This window comes from Hydra viridissima, unplaced genomic scaffold (assembly GCF_058129835.1).
Source record: "Hydra viridissima isolate aposymbiotic clone 2 unplaced genomic scaffold, HvirCarnegie_v1 scaffold_8, whole genome shotgun sequence".
NCBI lineage: Eukaryota > Metazoa > Cnidaria > Hydrozoa > Anthoathecata > Hydridae > Hydra > Hydra viridissima.
In genome coordinates this window covers 14878500-14898520 of record NW_028324307.1, presented here as the reverse complement: position 1 = coordinate 14898520, position 20021 = coordinate 14878500, and the positions used below count along the sequence as shown (strand labels likewise).

The 20021-nt window shown below is 31.5% G+C and overlaps 1 protein-coding gene across 1 annotated transcript; it reads right to left on the bottom strand.

The window, feature by feature from the left end:
- Positions 1-1062: 1062 nt before the first annotated feature.
- Positions 1063-19714, bottom strand: LOC145194647 (glutamine--tRNA ligase-like). The gene is made up of 19 exons (XM_090095938.1): positions 19205-19714; positions 18375-18522; positions 17060-17169; positions 16704-16779; positions 11722-11786; positions 11472-11525; positions 10163-10241; positions 9977-10036; positions 9355-9750; positions 9046-9241; positions 8828-8955; positions 4500-4776; positions 4333-4390; positions 3879-3980; positions 3478-3570; positions 1715-1842; positions 1490-1556; positions 1265-1390; positions 1063-1156 (listed from the first exon to the last, which is right to left on the bottom strand). The coding sequence occupies exons 1-19, from the start codon at positions 19391-19393 to the stop codon at positions 1106-1108; spliced, it is 2403 nt and encodes an 800-aa protein (XP_089952064.1). The 5' UTR covers positions 19394-19714; the 3' UTR covers positions 1063-1105.
- Positions 19715-20021: the final 307 nt, after the last annotated feature.

Here is a 20021-nt window from a genome sequence, read left to right as displayed (position 1 = left end):
ATTTGGTGCAAATATTGTCCTTCAACTTTTATGAAAAACAAGCAACAACAGCATTACATTATCATTAAAAAGTAGGAAATATAAAAAATGTGCCGATAGTTTCTAACCGTTCACTTCATCGTCACAAACAACTTAAAGTTCAAATTCAAGCCCTAATTCAGGACGTCAACTTTCGATTGTTGCCAGTTTTTCCGAGAAAGATTCTTCTGAACTTGTTTTCATTTGAATGATTACTGTCAATCTCATTCCAATTTATAAATTGTCGAAAACTATTGATATTTAAGAACGAATGTTTCCTTAAATGCTTTGGCTTGCATCAAAAAAGCAATGGCTCTATTTGAAGGATCAAATCTGTCCAAAATGCTTAAAAAATTGCACTGTACCTTTGAGTCTTTACCGCCATCGTCAATTAAAGCAGAAGGATGCTGGCTATGCTGGACTTTTTAACTCTAAGTTGAGAATATCATAGAGTAAAAAAACGATCGACACGTGTTTTTTGCGTTTTAACTTGAAAGCTTAGTTCTGCTACATTTTGTTACAATAAAATATTTCATTTTTTAGAAATTGCTTAAGTTACTTATCACTGAAACACCCCTGATCAGGTTGGCCTCAGCCCTAAAATCTCAACTATTTTTATATATTAATCTCAACTAGATTAAAATATTTCATTTTTTTAGAAATTACTTAAGTTACTTATCACTGGAACACCCCTGACCAGGTTGGCCTCAGCCTTAAAATCTCAACTATTTTAATTAAAATTAGGATCAACAGTGTATTTCAGCAACGATCGTCTGAAAAAAGATTTTATTTTACGACAATTTTCTAGTGAATTCAAGCTTCAATTTATAAAATGTTAAAAATACAACATATTTTTTATCTGATGTTAAAACGTAGAAACAACCCTTGAGATGCATAGTAATAATCACGCGATATGTTAAATAAGGAAAAACACTTCAATGATAATCATAGATTTTATGGCTTATTAACACTCGGTTGTGGTAAATGTCAATCAACTGAACCCTGCGTTTTATTCTTAACATATTAAATCGACGAGACCTGAAATAGCTACTTATTAAAATTCTAAAAACATTTTATACAAGTAAAACTATTTTTTTGACGCGTCTTCTTTCAATGGCAAGGTTCGATTAAACACCAACTAAATAAAAAAAAAAATTATAAGATTTACTATTTAAACTATGGAACAGTTTTTTTTTCTTCAGTTAACAAATGAAATTTTAAATCAATGGGGAATAGTTTTTCTTACGTGAGATTCGGTGCTGTCAGGATCGATTGCGAAAAAACCTATTCGTTCAAATTGGAATTTCGATAGATGTGGCGCCCCTTTCACAGAAATGTCAACAAAAGCATTCTTTATAACTTGAAGAGAGTTCTAAAAAGAAAACCGGGGAGTGTTTAAAATATATAAAAAAAAAAGATTTCATTTATCTTCTAGTACCATTAAACTAAGGGCTAAAAAAATACTAAGTACCTCATTAATATCCGATAAGAATCCACCAGGTACTTCTTTAGGATCTTCCGGATTCGGATGTTTAAACCTTAAAAATAATTACCTAAGTACTCCGTTACTAAAATGTATGCGTTAGACCGTACTATCCATAAAATGCTCATTTACAAATATCGACGTGTCTGAACGTGCATTTGTACGTATGAAATACTCGAAAAAAAAACAACAACGAATAGATTAAAAACTTACAAGCGATCGTAGATTCTAACTTCGCATGTTAGGGGATCACACACCCAATGAATAAAGGCTTTCGGTTTATTACTCACTGAACTATTTTCGCACGTTGCATGGATTTCTAATATACGATTATCATTATCCTAACAGGAATGAAACGAAACGTAAAAAGCCACTAAACACCCATTTTTCGGTACTAAGATAAGATGTCACGTGATCAAAACTCCTAATTTTATATTTGAAGACGAACATTTGGCAACGAATACCAACAATTTATTATCTTATATATAAAAAAAAAAAAAACCTTTATAAACGCTTCTGGTAAATTCGTTGCAGTTCGTTAACTTTAAGTGATAAAAATTAGTTGTAAAAAATAGGATCTGAAAATAATCTCGTCATCCAAAACAATTTTTTTGGTGGCACTTTTTTAGCCTCGAGTGCACTAGCCACACGGATATAGTGCTAAAATCCGTTTACATCGTCCGCGGAAGAAAACATAATTTGAAGTTCGGGTAAAATAATTATAATATAGTAAACTAAAACTATTGTAATGTAAACATAAATATTATATATACATTTAATTTATGTTTGAAGCAAATAAAGTAATTATAACGGACAAGGAAATAAACGTTTCAGAATAACGAATTAATGCCACGAATTCAGATGACAAAATTTATAAATTTGTTTTACCTAAATATTCTGTTATATTATTTTATTCATTACTAATCAAAATTAATCAACAGAAAGTTTGTTTTGATTGAAGAAGCTAAGTGAGTCAAGCTGTCATTCCTTTGTTAGATAAGATTCAAACTATCATAAACATTGAATTGATTTAACAATCCAACGGTACTCACTGGATAAAGTAAGCAGTGCCACTCAAATACCTTAAAAAGGCTGGTTCTATTAAAAATATTGTTGATTTGCCCATACTAAAAGGCTCTGATGAAATATTCATTGATAATTTTTCACTTATGAAGTTACAATTACATTTTAGGATTGTTAATCATCTTTTCACACTCTCATCAAATCACTCTCTCTCAAAAAAGTCACATGCTGTTGGCTGGAAAGGTGGGTAGAAAACTATTCAGGAATCTCTTGAAAAATTAATTTAGAACCATTTATTCATTCTTTGGCAATTCACTTAATCATAGTTGTTGAAAAAATTGAACAATTCACTGCATTACGTCTAAGGTCCATTGCATTATTTTGCAGGTACCATTCAGTATTTATCCTTCGCTCAAAATTTATTCTGAACAAGTTAAAGAGATGCAACATCATCTATTCAATGCCTATTGGCAGATACAAGAGGACAAGAAACCATTTAAAATTGGAGAGAAACTGCAAAAATGTTGGCAGACTTTAACAGCTGAAAGCTAAATTTTTCCAACCTTTAAAAAACCTTTCTGAGAATAGAATTTTAGATTTTTTTCTTTTCTGTACTTTTTGATAAATTAAAAATATTGACCTTTACAATGATTTGGTAAACTGATTTAAAATTTTATTCTGAGAAAATCTTAAGAATATGCTATATATATATATAAACACATTTATAATTTTCGTATAAATGAATCATTGATGGAAAAGGTTTTGCTTATAATAGAACATAAAAACATTTGCTAAAATTTACATCTTTTTGCCAATTTTATACTAAATCTCAAAATTTGGATGGAGATTTTAAGCCTTATATTGCAACCACCAGTGCACTCATTCCTAGAGAAAAGCTAAAATTGCATTTTTTACAATAATTTGTAAGTCTAATAAAAAATCCTCTCATTTACCTTAATAACATTTTTAACGGTGATAACCTTTCCAGCATGTCTTAAACCTACTGATTGATCACATGCTAAACGATTGTAATCTTTATCTGCCTTCTAAAATGTAAGTATGCTGTAAATTAGTAAATCAACTCAGAGGAACAAATGAATATAATAACTGTATTTGTTAATAGATAAAACATTTAAAAATCTAAGTGCACAAACTCTAAATAACTTAAGTGGAAGAAATAATCTTAAACATCAATATGTGCATGCATATTGCAAATTATTCAAAATCAGATATTTTTTGAAATCAATATAAAAAGTGGAGAAACTCATTCTTTATCCAGATTTAAATATAAAAAGTGAAGAGACCCATTCTTTGTATTAAACATAAAATGATCATTTAGATTTATTTATCTTACCTCTCGAAAATCTGCCCTTTCAATATATATTACATTTCCGAATGGAACATTATGAGTACCAGATTTTTCATCAAGAGGAATATTTGGAACGGTAACTTGAACCTAAATAACATAATTTTGATTTAACAAAACTCTATTTCTTATAGTGTAAAATGTGAGATTTCTGCCAAAGTTCAATCAATTAGTAGTTGACTAAAAAAAGTTGTTTTACCATCATCACAAACAATTGAGTTGCCAAGTTTTATTTGGAGGAAACTTTTGTTTAGAATTTGAAACAGTCAATTATTTTTTAAAAATAGTAAGAAAACAAGGAATGTCTTTTTGTTCGGGAAAATAACTTTTAAAACTTGCAATTGCTGTTTCATCAAATATGTACAACGCAGAGTTTGAAAAAAACAATATTATCAATTTAAGTAGCTCATAAAAAATATTAAACAATTTTATGTTCTCTTACTCTCTCCTCTGGCTGATTTAAAAGTACTACTTTCAATGGATCCAAAACAGCCATAACTCTGAAAAAATATTTCAACTAAACATAAGATTTAAAAATAAGAAATGGTTAAATGAAAAAAGAAAAAGTATTAAACATATAAGAAATACAAAAATTTATTGGATTCTGACCTTTTTGCAATGACATTTAGAACATCTCTAACACAAGAGTCTAACATTGCAGGATCCAGTACAGTCTGTGAACCTGTAACACCAATTCGAGCACAAAACAAGTTTATAGCTTCTGGTGGTATCCCTCTTCTTTTCAATGCTGTAAGTGTAAACAAACGTGGGTCATCCCAATCATCAACACACTTTTCTTCAATAAGTTTGGCAATCTTTCTCTTGGAAACAACTGCATAATTCAGATTTAAACGACCATACTCCCACTGGACTGGACAATAAACATCTAAAAAATGTTTTAACAATTGGTTAAGAAAAAAAAAACTTAGTTTAGAAAAATTGTTTCATAGATTCTTAAGCTACCACTCAAAAGTATTTGCCCAGCCAAAAAATGAATATTTATTTCAAAAAGAAATAAATAATTATAACTTTGATGGGTACTAAAGTGTATTTATAGATGTGAGTAGTAATTACATCCATTATTACATTCACACAACCAAAAGTCATGTTTCACAGAAGGCACCATGTTTGACAGATGTCCTCTCCCCTGGTGATCTGTGGACAAAGACTTCAATGAAATCAAAACCTTCAACTTTGCACTCTTCATATCCAATAATTGTTCTCTAGCACTTTGTCTTTAGCATCTTTTTACTTCTGCTTTTAATAGTTTGTAACAAGGGTTTTCTTTTAGTTAACCTCCATAACACAGCCTTTGTTTCACAACTGATGTACTAATTTCTTTAACTCTCTACAGATTTACCTGGATTGTTATTTCTGATACAGTAAAACTTTGTTATGCTTATTGGTTATTACAATTTTTTTCCCTAGAAAAAGTGTTAATCCTAGTCTGCCCTGTGTTTTGATGAATACTTTTGTTGGTATTAAATTCTCCATGTTGCAATCAATAACTCTTATCAGTATTTTCAGTTCAACCATAATTCAGCAGTTATTGTTAATCGGTTTATGGTAGGAAATTATTAGTGAATATATTTTAATTGAAATTTCATCAGTTTTTGACATTAATAACCAATTAAACACAAAAGTAGATTAAAATTTCATTTAATTAACATCTCTTGATAACAAGCTAAATGAGTTCAAAGTGGTAATTGAACAATACAAACCAAATGTAATTTCTGTGACTGAGACATGGTTTAAAAGTGATTCAGTTGTAAACATTGAAGGTTACCATCTGTATAGAAAAGAAAGATCAGAAGGACGAAAAGGCGGTGGTGTTTGTTTATATATAGACAACTCATTAGACTCCTATGAACTAAATGATGCCGTTCTAAATCCCTGTAAACTAGAACAAGTATGGGCAGTTGTTTATTTTGATAATGACAAGTATTTACTTGGATGTATCTACAGGCCAAATGATTTTTTGGATATGGCAGAGTTTGATGTGGTTTTTGGCCTAGCACACAAATATCAAGACAAAAATAATTTCAAAGACTTACTTATCATGGGCGACTTCAATTTCCCATCAATCAACTGGTCAAATGGCTGTGTTGATGCAATTTCAAATGAGAATGGAATTGAATATAAATTTACAGATATTTTAAATGATAATTTTCTTTATCAGTATATTAACATACCAACTTTACAGCTGTCAGATGAACAACTTAGGAATACCTTAGATTTAATCTTTACAACTCAATCAGCAAGTGTTAATGAAATAGATTCAAAATCTGTTTTGGGAAACATAACTAGGGGCCATCTAGTATTATAATTCAGTTTCATCTTGTCTGATAAAGCAGTCCGTGACAATAAAAGTAAGCAAAGATTTATGTTTGCTAATTCCAATTTTGAATGAATATCTGACCTAATTTCAAATATTGACTGGATACAATGCTTCAGTAACAAAAATGTACAAGAAATGTTTGATGAACTGATTTTTTATACTGAGGTGGCATGTAACCATTTCACTCCAATTAAAAAGACATTAAACTCTTTAAAAATTAGACCAGCATGGGTTAATGCTAAATTAAACTTTCTTATTAGAAGCAAACAAAATTTAAGATATAAAAACTGCTCATGTAAATGGAATGACCCTGTTTTGAAATCTAAATACAAATTGATTTTCAAAAATGTCGCAGATGAGATTAAGAAAGTGAGACAAAACTTTGAGCTTAATCTGGTAAAAAGAGCCACCAAGAATCCAAAGCTTCTCTACAGCTACATGAACAATCAACTAGCAGTCAAAGATACTATAAAGCATTAAAGGGAGCAAATGGTAAAACCACTCAAAATTCAAAAGATATTGCTGATATCTTAAACAAAAATTTTCAAGCTGCATTTGTGAAAGAAGATGATAGTCCACTGCCTTCTTTTGATTTAAGAACTACTGAAAAATTCATTATGAGAATTGAAGATTTTACATATGATGATGTCTATCTAAGATTAAAAAACTTAAAAGATAACAAATCAAGTGGTGTTGATAATTTACATTCAGCTATTTTAAAGAATTGTGCATCAGCCTTTTGCCATTCCACTTACGTATATTTTAAAAGAATCGTTTAAAACCAGCAAACTGCAAGTGCAATTTAGATCAGCAAATATCACTCCTCTGTACAAAAAAGGCAAAAAGACCTGAGCGGGAAACTACCGACCGGTATCACTCACCTCAATTGCATGTAAAATAATGGAAGGTATAATAAGATGTAAACTTGAAACTTTTTTATATAAGCTCAAACTAATAAGCAAGCAACAGCACGGTTTTGTTAAAAATAAATCATGCTTAACGAATCTACTTAAAACACTTGATTTTATTTCAACCGTTTTAGAGAATGGTAAACCTGTTGATGTTATCTTTTTGGATTTTGCCAGGGCATTTGACACAGTACCACATAAAAGATTGTTGCTTAAACTTACAGCTTATGGAATATCTGGTCTGACAATACAATGGATTGCAGCATTCTTAAAAGAAAGAAAACAAAGAGTTGTGATAGGCGAAAATGTATCCTCTTGGGCAGAAACTACCAGTGGTGTGCCACAAGGGTCAGTAATTGGACCACTCTTATTTGTACTATTTATAAACGATTTGCCTGATACTTTAAAAAATCTTACAAAGCTATATGCTGACGACACCAAAATCATGAATGAAATGCTTTCCAGTACATCAACTCTTTCTTTGCAATCAGATCTCGATTCAGCTTTTAAGTGGACTCAAGACTGGCTTGTGAAATTTAATATTTCAAAATGTGCGGTCATGCACTTTGGCTGAAATAACAAAAAATCACCCTTTTATATCAATGAACAAAAGTTAAACATAATAGAATCTGAAAGTGATCTTGGAGTAATCTTCTCAAGCAATCTGAAATGGAAAAATCATGTAATAAAATGCGTAGGTAAAGCCAACCAAATGTTGGGTCGGATTAAAAAATGCTTCGTTTGCTTAGATATTAGAGTGCTAAGAACTCTTTATGTTTCTTCTGTGGGACCACTGTTAGAGTTTGCAGTACAAGTTTGGTCACCTATTTGAAAGGGAGAAATTGAATTATTAGAGAGAGTTTAACATCGTGCAACTCGATTAATACCATCTACTTTGACTACCTTGATAAAAAGAAGACAACGAGGAGATATGGTTCAACTTTATAAATTCTTCAACGGTTTTAACAATTTGGAAACAATAAAAAAAATTAGTATTCAAAAAACTCAAACAAGAGGTCGCAGCTTTAAATATGTCAAAGAAATCACTAAGCAAGCATGTCGTGAAAACTTTTTATTTAATAGATCGGTCAATTTATGGAATAGCTTGCCAAGTGAGTTGGTTAAAGCACAATCAGTTAACAGTTTTAAAGCAGGTCTTGATTGCTGGATGAGCAGCAATTAAGCGAATCGGCTGTTATAGTGTGTTGATACCACACTCACTGGCTCACACCAGTTACAGCATTTACTAATACTAATACTAATTTTTTTTAACAGCTAAAAAAGATAACTAAAAATTTTGTTAAAACAAAATGGAGTATTATTTGAAACAAAAACATTACATTTTATAGAAATTCAAATAGAAAAACAGGTGGGGAACCCACCTGTTCCAAAATCTTCCAAAATAGTTAATGAAAAAAACAAATTTTATATTGTTATCAGTAATTTTGTAAATTTTGCTACCACCTCTACATTATAATGAAAATAAAATATAAATAATAAATGTGAACAATTAGATATCTAAAATAAATAGAATAATTATAAGAATAAAATAAAAATAAATGTTAGTATGCACTAGACTGTAAATAAATAAAAAAAAAAAAAAAAAAAAAAAAAAACAGAAAAAAGTTGGACAAATACTTATGAGGATTAAATCTTCAATGGTATGTGGAATAAATAAGAATTACAAAAACCTAGTGAATTGCAGAGCCAGTAATATGAGGATCGCCGTGCTTGAAATTCTTTTGTGCACAGAGAGTGTGTGATGTGTTCTAGTGAATCATTCAAACAATGAGTGAAATCATAAGTAGGGTATATACACCTGTGAGAAAAAACAAACTGTAAATAGTAAAAATAGGCATTTCATATTTCTTAACCACAACTTTAACAAAAACAAAAAAAAAATTAGTACCATTTATCTCCAGTACGATGGTGTGGAGTAAACTTAATTCGATATGCAACCGGATCCATCTTTCCATCTTCCATAACAGTTTTCATTCTAAGCATTGCAACTCCTTCATCAAACTTACCTTTTCTCATATCCTCAAAAAGCTGAAGTGATTCAGAAACAGGTCGATCCCTCCAAGGGCTAGGAGGTGGGTTATGACCTAAAAAAGAGTAAATTATTTTTTTGGTATATTCCTTCACTTCTCACATCTTAATTCTAAATTATAACTCTGTAAAGCATAAAACTCTTTAAGATTTTGAAATTAGTTAAGACCTTTAATTTCTTCATACTGTTGATGGCAAACATAAGCCAAATCTTTTTTGATCAGCTGTACAGCATAGTCGTAGAGTTCATCAAAGTAATCTGACGCATGCGTAACTTGGTAAGGTTCAAATCCCAACCATTCTACCATTTCTCTTATGCCTCTGAAAAATCTTTCTTCCTCTTTTTCAGGGTTTGTGTCATCATATCTGAGAAAAGTGATGCCGTTATGGGCTTTGGCATATCCAAAATTGAAATTTATAGCTTTAGCATGGCCAATATGAAGGATACCATTAGGTTCAGGTGGAAATCTTGTTCGAACTTGGTTACCATATTTATCTAGATGTTCTTTCATGTGTTTCATAGTGTTTGGAGTAATAACGTAATTTTCAGTAACATAGTTTTCTCCTAAATAGAGAAACACAAATGCATATAGTAAAGTTGATTACCTTTGGTAAAATGAAAGTCATTGTTAAAAAAGGAAAAATGAAATAACTAAACAATAAAGTAAGAAAACAAAATAAGTATTAAAAAAACAACAACAAAAAAAAAAACAAGAAATAATACTAATAGTAACATAAATATTATTAAGTTCTTGCTTACTCTCAATAACTAATATAATTGTAAAGAAAACCTGGTTTATGGAATTTGGCAGCTTCACCAGCCAAATATATTGTTTTAGGATCAATTAGATCTAGAAAGTTATAAAAGTAAAAAAATTAAAAGAAAAATGTAAATCAATTTAAATTTCTCACAAAATTCATGTTTCAATTACAGATAATCTAAAAATTTTTATAGCTGCTGCAAAAGATAAATTTACTTAATATGGTATTTAAATCCAAAGGTTGATGCTCCTTTTCATTAGGTTTCTCGTTTTCAGTTTTTTCTTTTTTCCCAACCTAAGTAAGAAAAGAAGAAAAATTAGAAAGTGAGTCCATGTTAATTTAAAGAACTTAATAAATTTATAGCACATTTCATATATATATATATATATATAAAAAAAAAAAAAAAAAAAAAAAGCAAAACTAAAAATAACCAATGGATTCTTGCATACACTCCTAAATTAAATTTTTAAATTGTTATTCTGGCCATTAAATAGTTATAATGGCCAGTAAATAGTTCCTTACTGTCAAGTAAATCTACTTTATTAAGTAATATCTAACCATAGTTTTAATATTTAGAGATTTATTTTAAATAAAAGCACTCAAGTTATACACAAGGTAGGAAAATTAAGATTTGAATATTTTCCAAACAAAACCAGTAACATGATGCTGCCTAAATTCAGTCAGCATGTAACTTTGGTCATCTAAGAATAAATTAAAAGTAAGCATTTTGAAATTGAATTTTATTTATATATATATATATATATATATATATATATATATATATATATATATATATATATATATATATATATATATATATATATATATATATATTAATATTTTTTGTGACTTAGTGAATCTATAAAGAAAGGAGTAATGTTTATTTGCAAACGACTGAAACACTTGCAAAATAAACAGTTTTGTAGAGAATTATTTCAATAAAATTCAATTTTGCGTATTATTAAAAAACTGAAAATAAGCAAAGTATTGAGTAAAATTATCAAATTTAGCATAATGTTAAATTCAAGTTAACAAAATATTTAAGTGAACTAATGAAATTGATATTAGTATGATTAGAAGATAACTGAAGTTTTGAAAAGGAAAATGAAAATGAAAAATTAAAAATGAATCCAATGAAATTTTAAGATAACTAAACATCTACTTGGGTAGATGATATGGGCAAAACATACAAATAAGCATAGAAGCAAGTAAATTTCTTTTTAAGATTGAAAATACATTATTTTTAATGGTACTAACCAATTTTGCATCACAACTTTACCATAAAAAATTTACATTAAAAAAAAAAATTTGTAATAAGTTTTAACATTAAATATGTAACTTTATAAAAAAAAAATTTGTGACTGAACTTATGAGATGATACCGAAATTTCAACAAAAAAGATGTTCTCAACAAATTATTGTATTCTATTATCTATTCATTTTTACAATATTAAGATTATAATCGGCTAAATGTTTTCTGAAACAAAAATTATCTGTTGTATTTTACAAAATAAAATTTAATTACCTTTTTAACTGGTACTCTATCAGCATCAGTTTTTGGACCAAGAATATCCAAAAGCTAAAATCAATTTAAAGCTAAGAAATTTTCAAATTAACTATTAACCATTTAAAATTATCAAATAATTGTAGTACAAAAAATAATTAAACAAATAAAATTACTTGAAAACAAATAAAATTACTTGATACCAAGTAAATTTAAAAGTTTCAAGTAAATTTAAAAAATCTCACTTCATAAAATCTAAAATTAGATGAACCTGGATTTCAATTTCTGACTTAACTTTCTTCATATCTGACCAAGGTAATTCTTTAGAGACTTCACCTAAAAATGTAATTTTAAAAAAAAAGCAGTTTAAATGAAAACAAACACTGCATAATGGTAGGAACATTTTCAAAGTTTAAAAAATATAAATCTTTGCTGCCATGCAACTACAAAAACAATAAAACCTAACAAGATACTCTGAAGTGTAAACAACTTAAAAGCAATTTTTAAACTGCTTGCTACCTAATGAAAGACAATAAAACCAAGTAACAAAACCTAACAAATCTGACTTTCTCATTGTTATGTTTCTTAACAGATCCAAAGAAAAGTTCGATTTTTGTAAAGCTTTTATTTTTGATTCAGTAATACCAATACAATAATATCACAAACTTAATATTTATAGTAAAATAGAAAGTTCCTAGAAAGATACAGAACATTCTGGAACGTTATTATATATCTAGAGGGTTCTATGGAAGATTCTCGAATGTTCTGTTGTATCTAGAAAGTTCTAGAATGGACCGTAACATCTCCTCGCCAGCTTGGTTTTACGGAGAGCAAGCGTTTTGATTATTCTTTGATAGGCATCTACTAGATCGTCTTGTTTTGACTTGTTTTTTATCTTGACCAGTCGGCTCACACGACAACAAATCGGGCTGTACTATTATTGACTCCTCCACCTCCCCGGAGTTGTAGCGATGCCTGAGTTGTTCAATATGACGATGCCAGACTAGACCATCAGGCTCTGTCTTCACTATGACAGATCGAGGACCGCATACTTCAGTGACAATAGCCGTAATCCATTTTGAGTTGTAATCATTACTTGAGCTAAAATATCTGGCATAAACCAAGTCTCCCACTGAATATTTTACAACTTTGGAAGAGTCCATAGATTGCTTTGATTGTTGTAAATGAACAGGGGATGGCAAAAGCAGATCGATTTGCGCCCGAATTTGTCTGCCATTGAGTAATTCGCTAGGGGACGATCCATTTGCTAAAGGAGTTCGGCGGTAGACCATGAGAAATTCCTGAAGAGCATTCTTAGGAGGTAAGTTTGATTTCTTCATGGCTTTTTTGAAAGTTTGAACTAGTCATTCGGCAGCACCATTTGTGGCGGGGTGATGTGGAGCACCTTTGAGCAGGACAATACCTTGACTATTACACCATTCTAGAAATTCCTGAGAAGTGAATGAGGAATAGTTATCGGTAACTAGAGCATGTGGATAACCGAAGTGTGCAAAATCTTCTTCCAGTAAATCAATGGTAGATTTGGCACTAATAGAAGACGTAGGATGAATACATGGATATTTAGATAGAGCATCAATCATGATAAGCCAATTAGTACCCATGAAATTGATTGCATGATCAAGATGTAGACGACTCCAAGGGCGTTCTGGTAGCATCCATGGATGGACTGCTGGTTTTGATGGAAGGTTCTGATTTTCCGCACAGGTAGTACACTGGTGTGCTAGATTAGTGATAGCTGAATCAATGCCTGGCCAATATACGGCAGATCGTGCGAGTTGTTTCATTCGTTGAATGCCAAAATGACCTAGGTGCAGTATCTTCAAGACTTGATCTTGAAGAGTTTTGGGGACGACAACACGTGGACCATAGAACAAGCATTTGCCTGAAACTGAGAGAGCTTCGGAAAGTTTTTGGAATTCCCGTATCTTGTCATTATTGTCGGATTCGACCCAACCATCTCGAACATTGCGAATAACTGCAGCGATGACAGGATCTTTGCTCGACTCGCGGACCAAGATATTCGGATCATGCATATTGATTTGACGACTAACGGTTTTCACCGCACAAATCATTAAATTTTCTTCACTACTTTCCTCCCCATCGAAAATGCGATCATGGTCAACCGGTAATCGACTGAGCGCGTCAGCGTTGCCGTGTTCAGCTGTCTTACGAAACTCGATTTCATAATTGTATTGGCTAAGAATTAAAGCCCATCGAGCCAGTCTATTTGCTGCCATAGCTGGAGTAGCCTTTGTTGGACCAAATAGAGCCAGTAGTGGTTTATGATCAGTGACGATGGTAAAACGACGACCAAAAAGAAATTGATGAAACTTTTTTAAGCCAAAAATTATTGCCAATGCTTCTTTGTGAATTTGACTGTAGCGACGTTGACAATCAGTCAAAATCTTCGATACATTTGCAATTGGACGTTCAGAGCCATCTGCTAATCGATGAAACAATATGGCACCAATACCAACTTCTGAAGCGTCTGTTGCCATTCCTAACGGTTTCGAAGGATCGAAGTGAGTAAGAACTGAATCAGATGATAACAACTGTTTCACAGCTTCAAAAGCTGACTGTTGTTCGGATGTCCACTGCCATGGCACATCTTTCTTAATTAGACGATAGAGCGGGTCTAATGTCATAGACAAATTTGGAGGAAGAAATTTGCCGTAAAACTGTACTTGACCAAGAAAAGATCGCAGCGTATTAACGTCCTTAGGAACTGGCATAGCCAAAACAGCATCAACTTTGTTACCTTTAGCAATACCTTCCGAAGATATTATATGACCAAGATATTCGATCGAAGGACTAGCGAAAATACATTTTTCTAGACGACAGCGTAGTCCGTTTTTGCTTAGTCGTTGTAGAAGACCACGCAAGTTGGAAATGTGATCGGCTGCGTTGTTGCCACTGACGAGAATATCATCGAGATAGACAGCTACACCAGGTAGATCACTTGTTAATTTATCCATTGTCTCTTGAAAGTACCCCGGTGCTGAAGTGATTCCAAATGGAAGACGTAGCTGAAGAAGTACACCAGTATGTGTACTGAGAGCCAGTCGTCTCTGAGAAATTGGACCCAAACGAATTTGATTATAAGCGTCAGCCAGGTCAATTTTTGTGTATCCATAACCGCCACGCAGTTTACGCAACGGCATTGGGTAGCGATGAGGTTCTAGCTGAGTATTAATGGAGACTGAAAGTCGCCACAAATTCGAATCTTTCGTTTTGTTTGTCCCGGAAGCGCGGTCTTTTGAATAGGAACCACAGGTGTACCTTCGTCGTTGAATTGAGTACGTTTCCAAACACCATGCTTGATACCAGCTTCGTAAGCGTCAACCAGATCTTCTTGAATAGCGAAAGGTACAGGTCTTGGACGGCAGAAGATAGGCTTGTAGTCAGGCTTGAATTTTATTTCAAGTTCAAAGTCATTCAAACAACCCAATTCTGGTTTAAACAGGTCTGGAAATTCAGAACATAGAATTCTGCACCTTTGTTGGAGATCTGTGTCAGGTTTGAGATGCTCAAAGACCTTAGCAACAGTACTCTTGGATGATTTCTTAATCTTTTCATCAACTGAAAGATCAAGTAGTCGAATACCCGATCGGCCAATAAGATTTAGTCCAGGAACAGAAGTTACGTGGAACCAGATCTTGCAACAGGTTGTTGGAGCTTTAACTGATAATTCAACTTTCCCTAGTATCGGAAGTTGATGCTTGCTTGCTGACTCGAATTGTAAATCCGACGATTGAAGATGTGGTTTACCCAAACTTTGCCATAAAGTATGGGTGATGAAATTGGCAGGAGCTCCAGTATCGAGTTCGAATCTTATCGAATGCCCATTGATTTGGAGATTTTGTGTAATTTCATCATCAACATTGATTTGGTTGACTTGGCGAAGTGCTTTAGTCTGTCCATAAATGAATATAGGCTTGACCGTCTTTCGGGATTCAGCTTTTTTTTTGAAACAAACTACTTCAATGTGACCATTTTTACCACAAAAATTACATTCGGCGTCCTTGAAACGGCAATTTTTGCGTTCATGGGTCGATTTGCCACAACTTCTACAAGCGGTTGACTCAGTCTGAGATTTGTTTTGTCGAGGAGCTGAGGATTTGGATTCCGATTTATGTTGCCCCAACTTATTGATTGGGAGAGACATCGGAGACTTTGAGGGACCAACGGCAGTTTCCTTGGCTACCTTGGCGGCCTCCTCGGTTTCGGTTGCTATTTCTACCGCCTTGGCGAAAGTTAGATCTTCATTTTTGCACTTGAAAAGAGCTTTGAGCACTGCTTCATTTTTAATAGAGCAGATAAAATGTGTTCGAAGAGCTTCATCCAGTGGATTTGTGATGTTAGCAAAGTCGCATGTTGCAGCCAATTGTCGAATTCGAGCAACCAGTTGTGGAATAGATTCACCTTGATTTCGACCAATGCTTGACCAAAATTTGAATCTTTCACGAACAAGAAATTTGGTTAGATTGTATTGTTCTTTCATGAATTGAGCAATTTGATCATACGAAAGATGGTTGACTGTCAAAAGAGTCTCTTGTTGGCTTGCAAGATTGCACAACTGTTTGTAGATGACTGGAGTTTGACAACTGAGAAAATAAGCGCTTTGTTATTTCTTGTTATACCCCGAGCTTTAGCGAATGTTTCGAATCTTTCCTGATAGTCGACCCATAATTCAGCTGTTGAACCAAAAGCAGCAAAATCTTGAGTGACCTTTGATTCATTGGCTTCAAGCAGTTTGACAATGGCGTCTTGTTGCTCTTTGATTTGTCGCTGTTGTTCGGCTAGTTGTCGTTGACTAGCTTCTTGCAGCTTCTGCATTTCTGCCAATATCGCTACCAGAGTAGCACCATGTTTTTCTTCCATGAGTAGTTTTTAGAAAATAGAGAGATCTTCGTCGCCAAAAATCTGTTATGTTTCTTAACAGATCCAAAGAAAAGTTCGATTTTTGTAAAGCTTTTATTTTTGATTCAGTAATACCAATACAATAATATCACAAACTTAATATTTATAGTAAAATAGAAAGTTCCTAGAAAGATACAGAACATTCTGGAACGTTATTATATATCTAGAGGGTTCTATGGAAGATTCTCGAATGTTCTGTTGTATCTAGAAAGTTCTAGAATGGACCGTAACACTCATGTTGTGCAGCTGTGTGTTGCTGCACAACATGAGAAAGTCAGAGCTACTTATCAAGAGTTTAAAAAAACCACTCACCTAATAATAAACCTGTGTTATAATGATATCGACTTGTTTTAATCTCTTCATAGTGTTTCTTTATCACTTTATCTACCTATAAAAAAAAAAAACTTTTTAATTTCAATTTACTTATTGCACCACCACTTTCAAGTTGCTTACGGAAAATTAGTTAGTAGATGTTGAACTCTTCTGATATAAAATTTTATTCATTAAAGACTAGAGTTAGATCTTATTTGAATCCTTGAGCGCACCAACTACAACTATTGCTTAAGAAAAATTGATAAAATCTACTGCAAGAAATAAAACCACTCCTTAAAACCTGCTAAGTAGGATTAGTTCATAACAATTTTGAAAAAAACAAAACAGATACTTACAGCAGCTTCAATTTCATCTGGAGTATAGCTGACATTTACCCCACATGAGCGCTCAAATGCTTCCAAGTTTACAGCTTCAGTTGGGTTAAATTTAAAATACTCCAATGCAGCTGAAAAAAAGTTACTCTTTATTTTTGGATGACTTTTAAATCAAGGTGCATAATACAAAAACAAAAATGTTTTTTTAACACCTATTATTACTTAAACATAAGTTACTTTAAAAGAATGAATTTCGGAATGTAAAATTTTATCAGTTTTAACTTTTAGCTGAATAGCATTTTTTTCCTCTCATATTTTAAGCAAAAGCTGTCAATATTTAATTAAACTTAGATTTAAATATAAAAGTTTCCTAAATCAAAATCTAAACAAAGACTGAATGGTTGTGATCAATCATTCAGTTGTGATGCCATAAAATCTTGCACACTCATTAATACTAAAGTGCAAACTTCTATTATTAGAAGAAAGGAAGCGATACCATAAATCAATTAACGAGAGAAATGTAAAAACCAAAAAAGTTTATTAATTGATCTTAAGTAAAATAAATAGCCAAAAAAACAGCAGACCAATTGTAAATGCACATTAATTAGAAAGTTACTAGCCTTCAAAAACTTTTTTCAAAATCTTTTATCATATGATTGAAGTTCAGTTAGACTTAAGATGATCATATCTCATAATCATGTAAAAGTAACAGCCTGGATGGAGTGAATGTAGAATAAATCTTCATTGAACTTAATTTATCACACTCCACTAAAAGTAATGGATTAGACTGATATACAATACAAGTCTTATCAAGTCCAGTCCATTCATTTTTAAAAATAATCACTACAAACCTAAACAAATGCAACATGATGTGAAATACTTTCAGCACATAAGTTTAAGAACTACTTGTCAAATTACAGAAAGAAATGGCAGATGTATGGAACTACAAAAACAGACATTTTGCTTGAAAATTAAATTTACAATATTCAATTAATAAGAAATTTTTAAGCCTTTTTACCCCTTAGAATATCTTTTAAGCTAATAATCATAAAATGATACATTAAGGGGTATTACATGACTTTATATAATATACTACTAAGTAAGCACCAATTCCATTTGCAGTCAAGAAATTTGCTGCATTATTTAATCTTTTATAATTCAACAGTGAAAATCAAATTAACAGTCATTGTTAATAGTTATTGAATCATAGAAAGGCAAATGAGCCTGGTGAAGGAGATAATGTTAGGGTTAGCAAATCTGAATTATATCAGACACATTGTAGTTAATTATGTGTAAAAAATTGACAGAAGATTTAATAAAAAATAAAAGCACAAACCATTAAGTTGGTTTACAGCAGTTATTTTTTGACTCTTGATATACTGTACAATAAAATCAAGTTTTACTTCATCAACTAATGATCCACTCGCAAGGGAATACAATAACACACCAGTTGGTTTTGCAATTAGTGTGTCACCTTCTCTTGCCTAAACAAACAGATAGAAATAATAATAATAATAATAATAATAATAATAATAATAATAATAATAATAATAATAATAATAATAATAATAATAATAATAATAATAACAATAGTAATAATAATAATAAACATCTAAAATACCCAAATAAAATATTTGAGGAAATATTTTACTTGGTTATTATTTGAGGAAACAAAATATAAACACATATTATCATAAGATGCATCACTCAACAGACATAAACTTGAGAATAAAAAATTAAAAATAGAGGGAGAAATAAATAAGAGTAAAAAGAAAATAAAGAAGAACTTTAAAAATTGTGTGTGTTTTTAATATGATACATAAGAAAAAGGTAAAATTAATGGTTTTTTAGCAGCATAGTTCAGTACCTGAGGGATCACAGAATTTAATATTCTCTCTGCAAACAGTTTTTCTTTTAGCATAGTAATTTTTTTTTTCTATTTCAGTATTGAAGCATAATATCTTGAATATATGCCTAATTTTATTATGTGTGGTAAATGGATGGGTAATTTTTAGTAGTTGGCTCATTATACTTTAGCTAGTTATTAATGAACTAATTATTACACTATTATTAAACCAAAAGCAGAAAGTATTAGGTCAGTTAAAAAACCAAAATAGTGATTGTTAAAGTCATTATAGGTCATTAAGATTAATAGGGTCAACTCACTTTGTAAATGATAGATTCCAACTTTTTTGAAAGGCATTCATTTCGAATAGTCTCCTTAGCTTTCTGCTCCGTCAAGCCTATTGACTGAAACAACGCTATGCGATCACTCATGACTAAATTTGTACAAGAGAAAGGTCTAATGATTCTTGAAAGTCGAAATGTGTAGGGCAGCAATTCTGCCAACCGCATTAACCCCTACAGCAACCGAAAGTACAATTTCACTTTTCTTTTTCTGCCAGCGTAGTTTTTTACTTGTTTATTTTTAAAAGAGAGAACAGAGAAATTCGAACGGTTTTGGATGAGTAAGCATCTTTTAATCTCTTCCGGAAAATGTATATTATAGTTACTATAATCCTTGGATCATTCAAATAATTTAGGAACTTATTATCAATGATAAATACGCATACATCTTTGATACTTCATTTTTTAATTTTTATTATACAAGCAAATAAAGTGCATATACACGGGTCATGAGAACCCCACATAATAAACACTTCACTCTCGCGCATCACTACCACGTGTCAATCTTAATTTTGAAATTCTAATTTAACCACATGTAAATAAAAAGCAAGGGCCATTAAAATTATCAGAGGCGAATTATAGGGGCGCAACTAAAATATTTTACTACGATAAAAAGTAGTTGTCGTAGATTTAAAAACATTTTAAAAGAAAATTTCTTCCTTTTATGCGTTCTCATACTTGACCAGTAGGGTGTCCCAAAAATACGAAAAAAAAAAAAAAAAGTTGTACACACCAAATTCTTTGTCTATACACTTATAGAAGACCACTAGTATTGAAAAAAGGTTTTTAAGATCAC

Bases quoted from the DNA above. Each gene is read 5' to 3' on its own strand.
- LOC145194647 (XM_090095938.1), bottom strand. From the start codon at position 19,393: ATGCGGTTGGCAGAATTGCTGCCCTACACATTTCGACTTTCAAGAATC. The intron at 18,523-19,204 runs GTGAGTTGACCC...CTGTTTGTTTAG, and splicing joins TGGAATCTATCATTTACAAA to GCAAGAGAAGGTGACACACT. The intron at 1,843-3,477 runs GTAAATGAGAGG...CATTCCTGTTAG, and splicing joins CCGTTAAAAATGTTATTAAG to GATAATGATAATCGTATATT.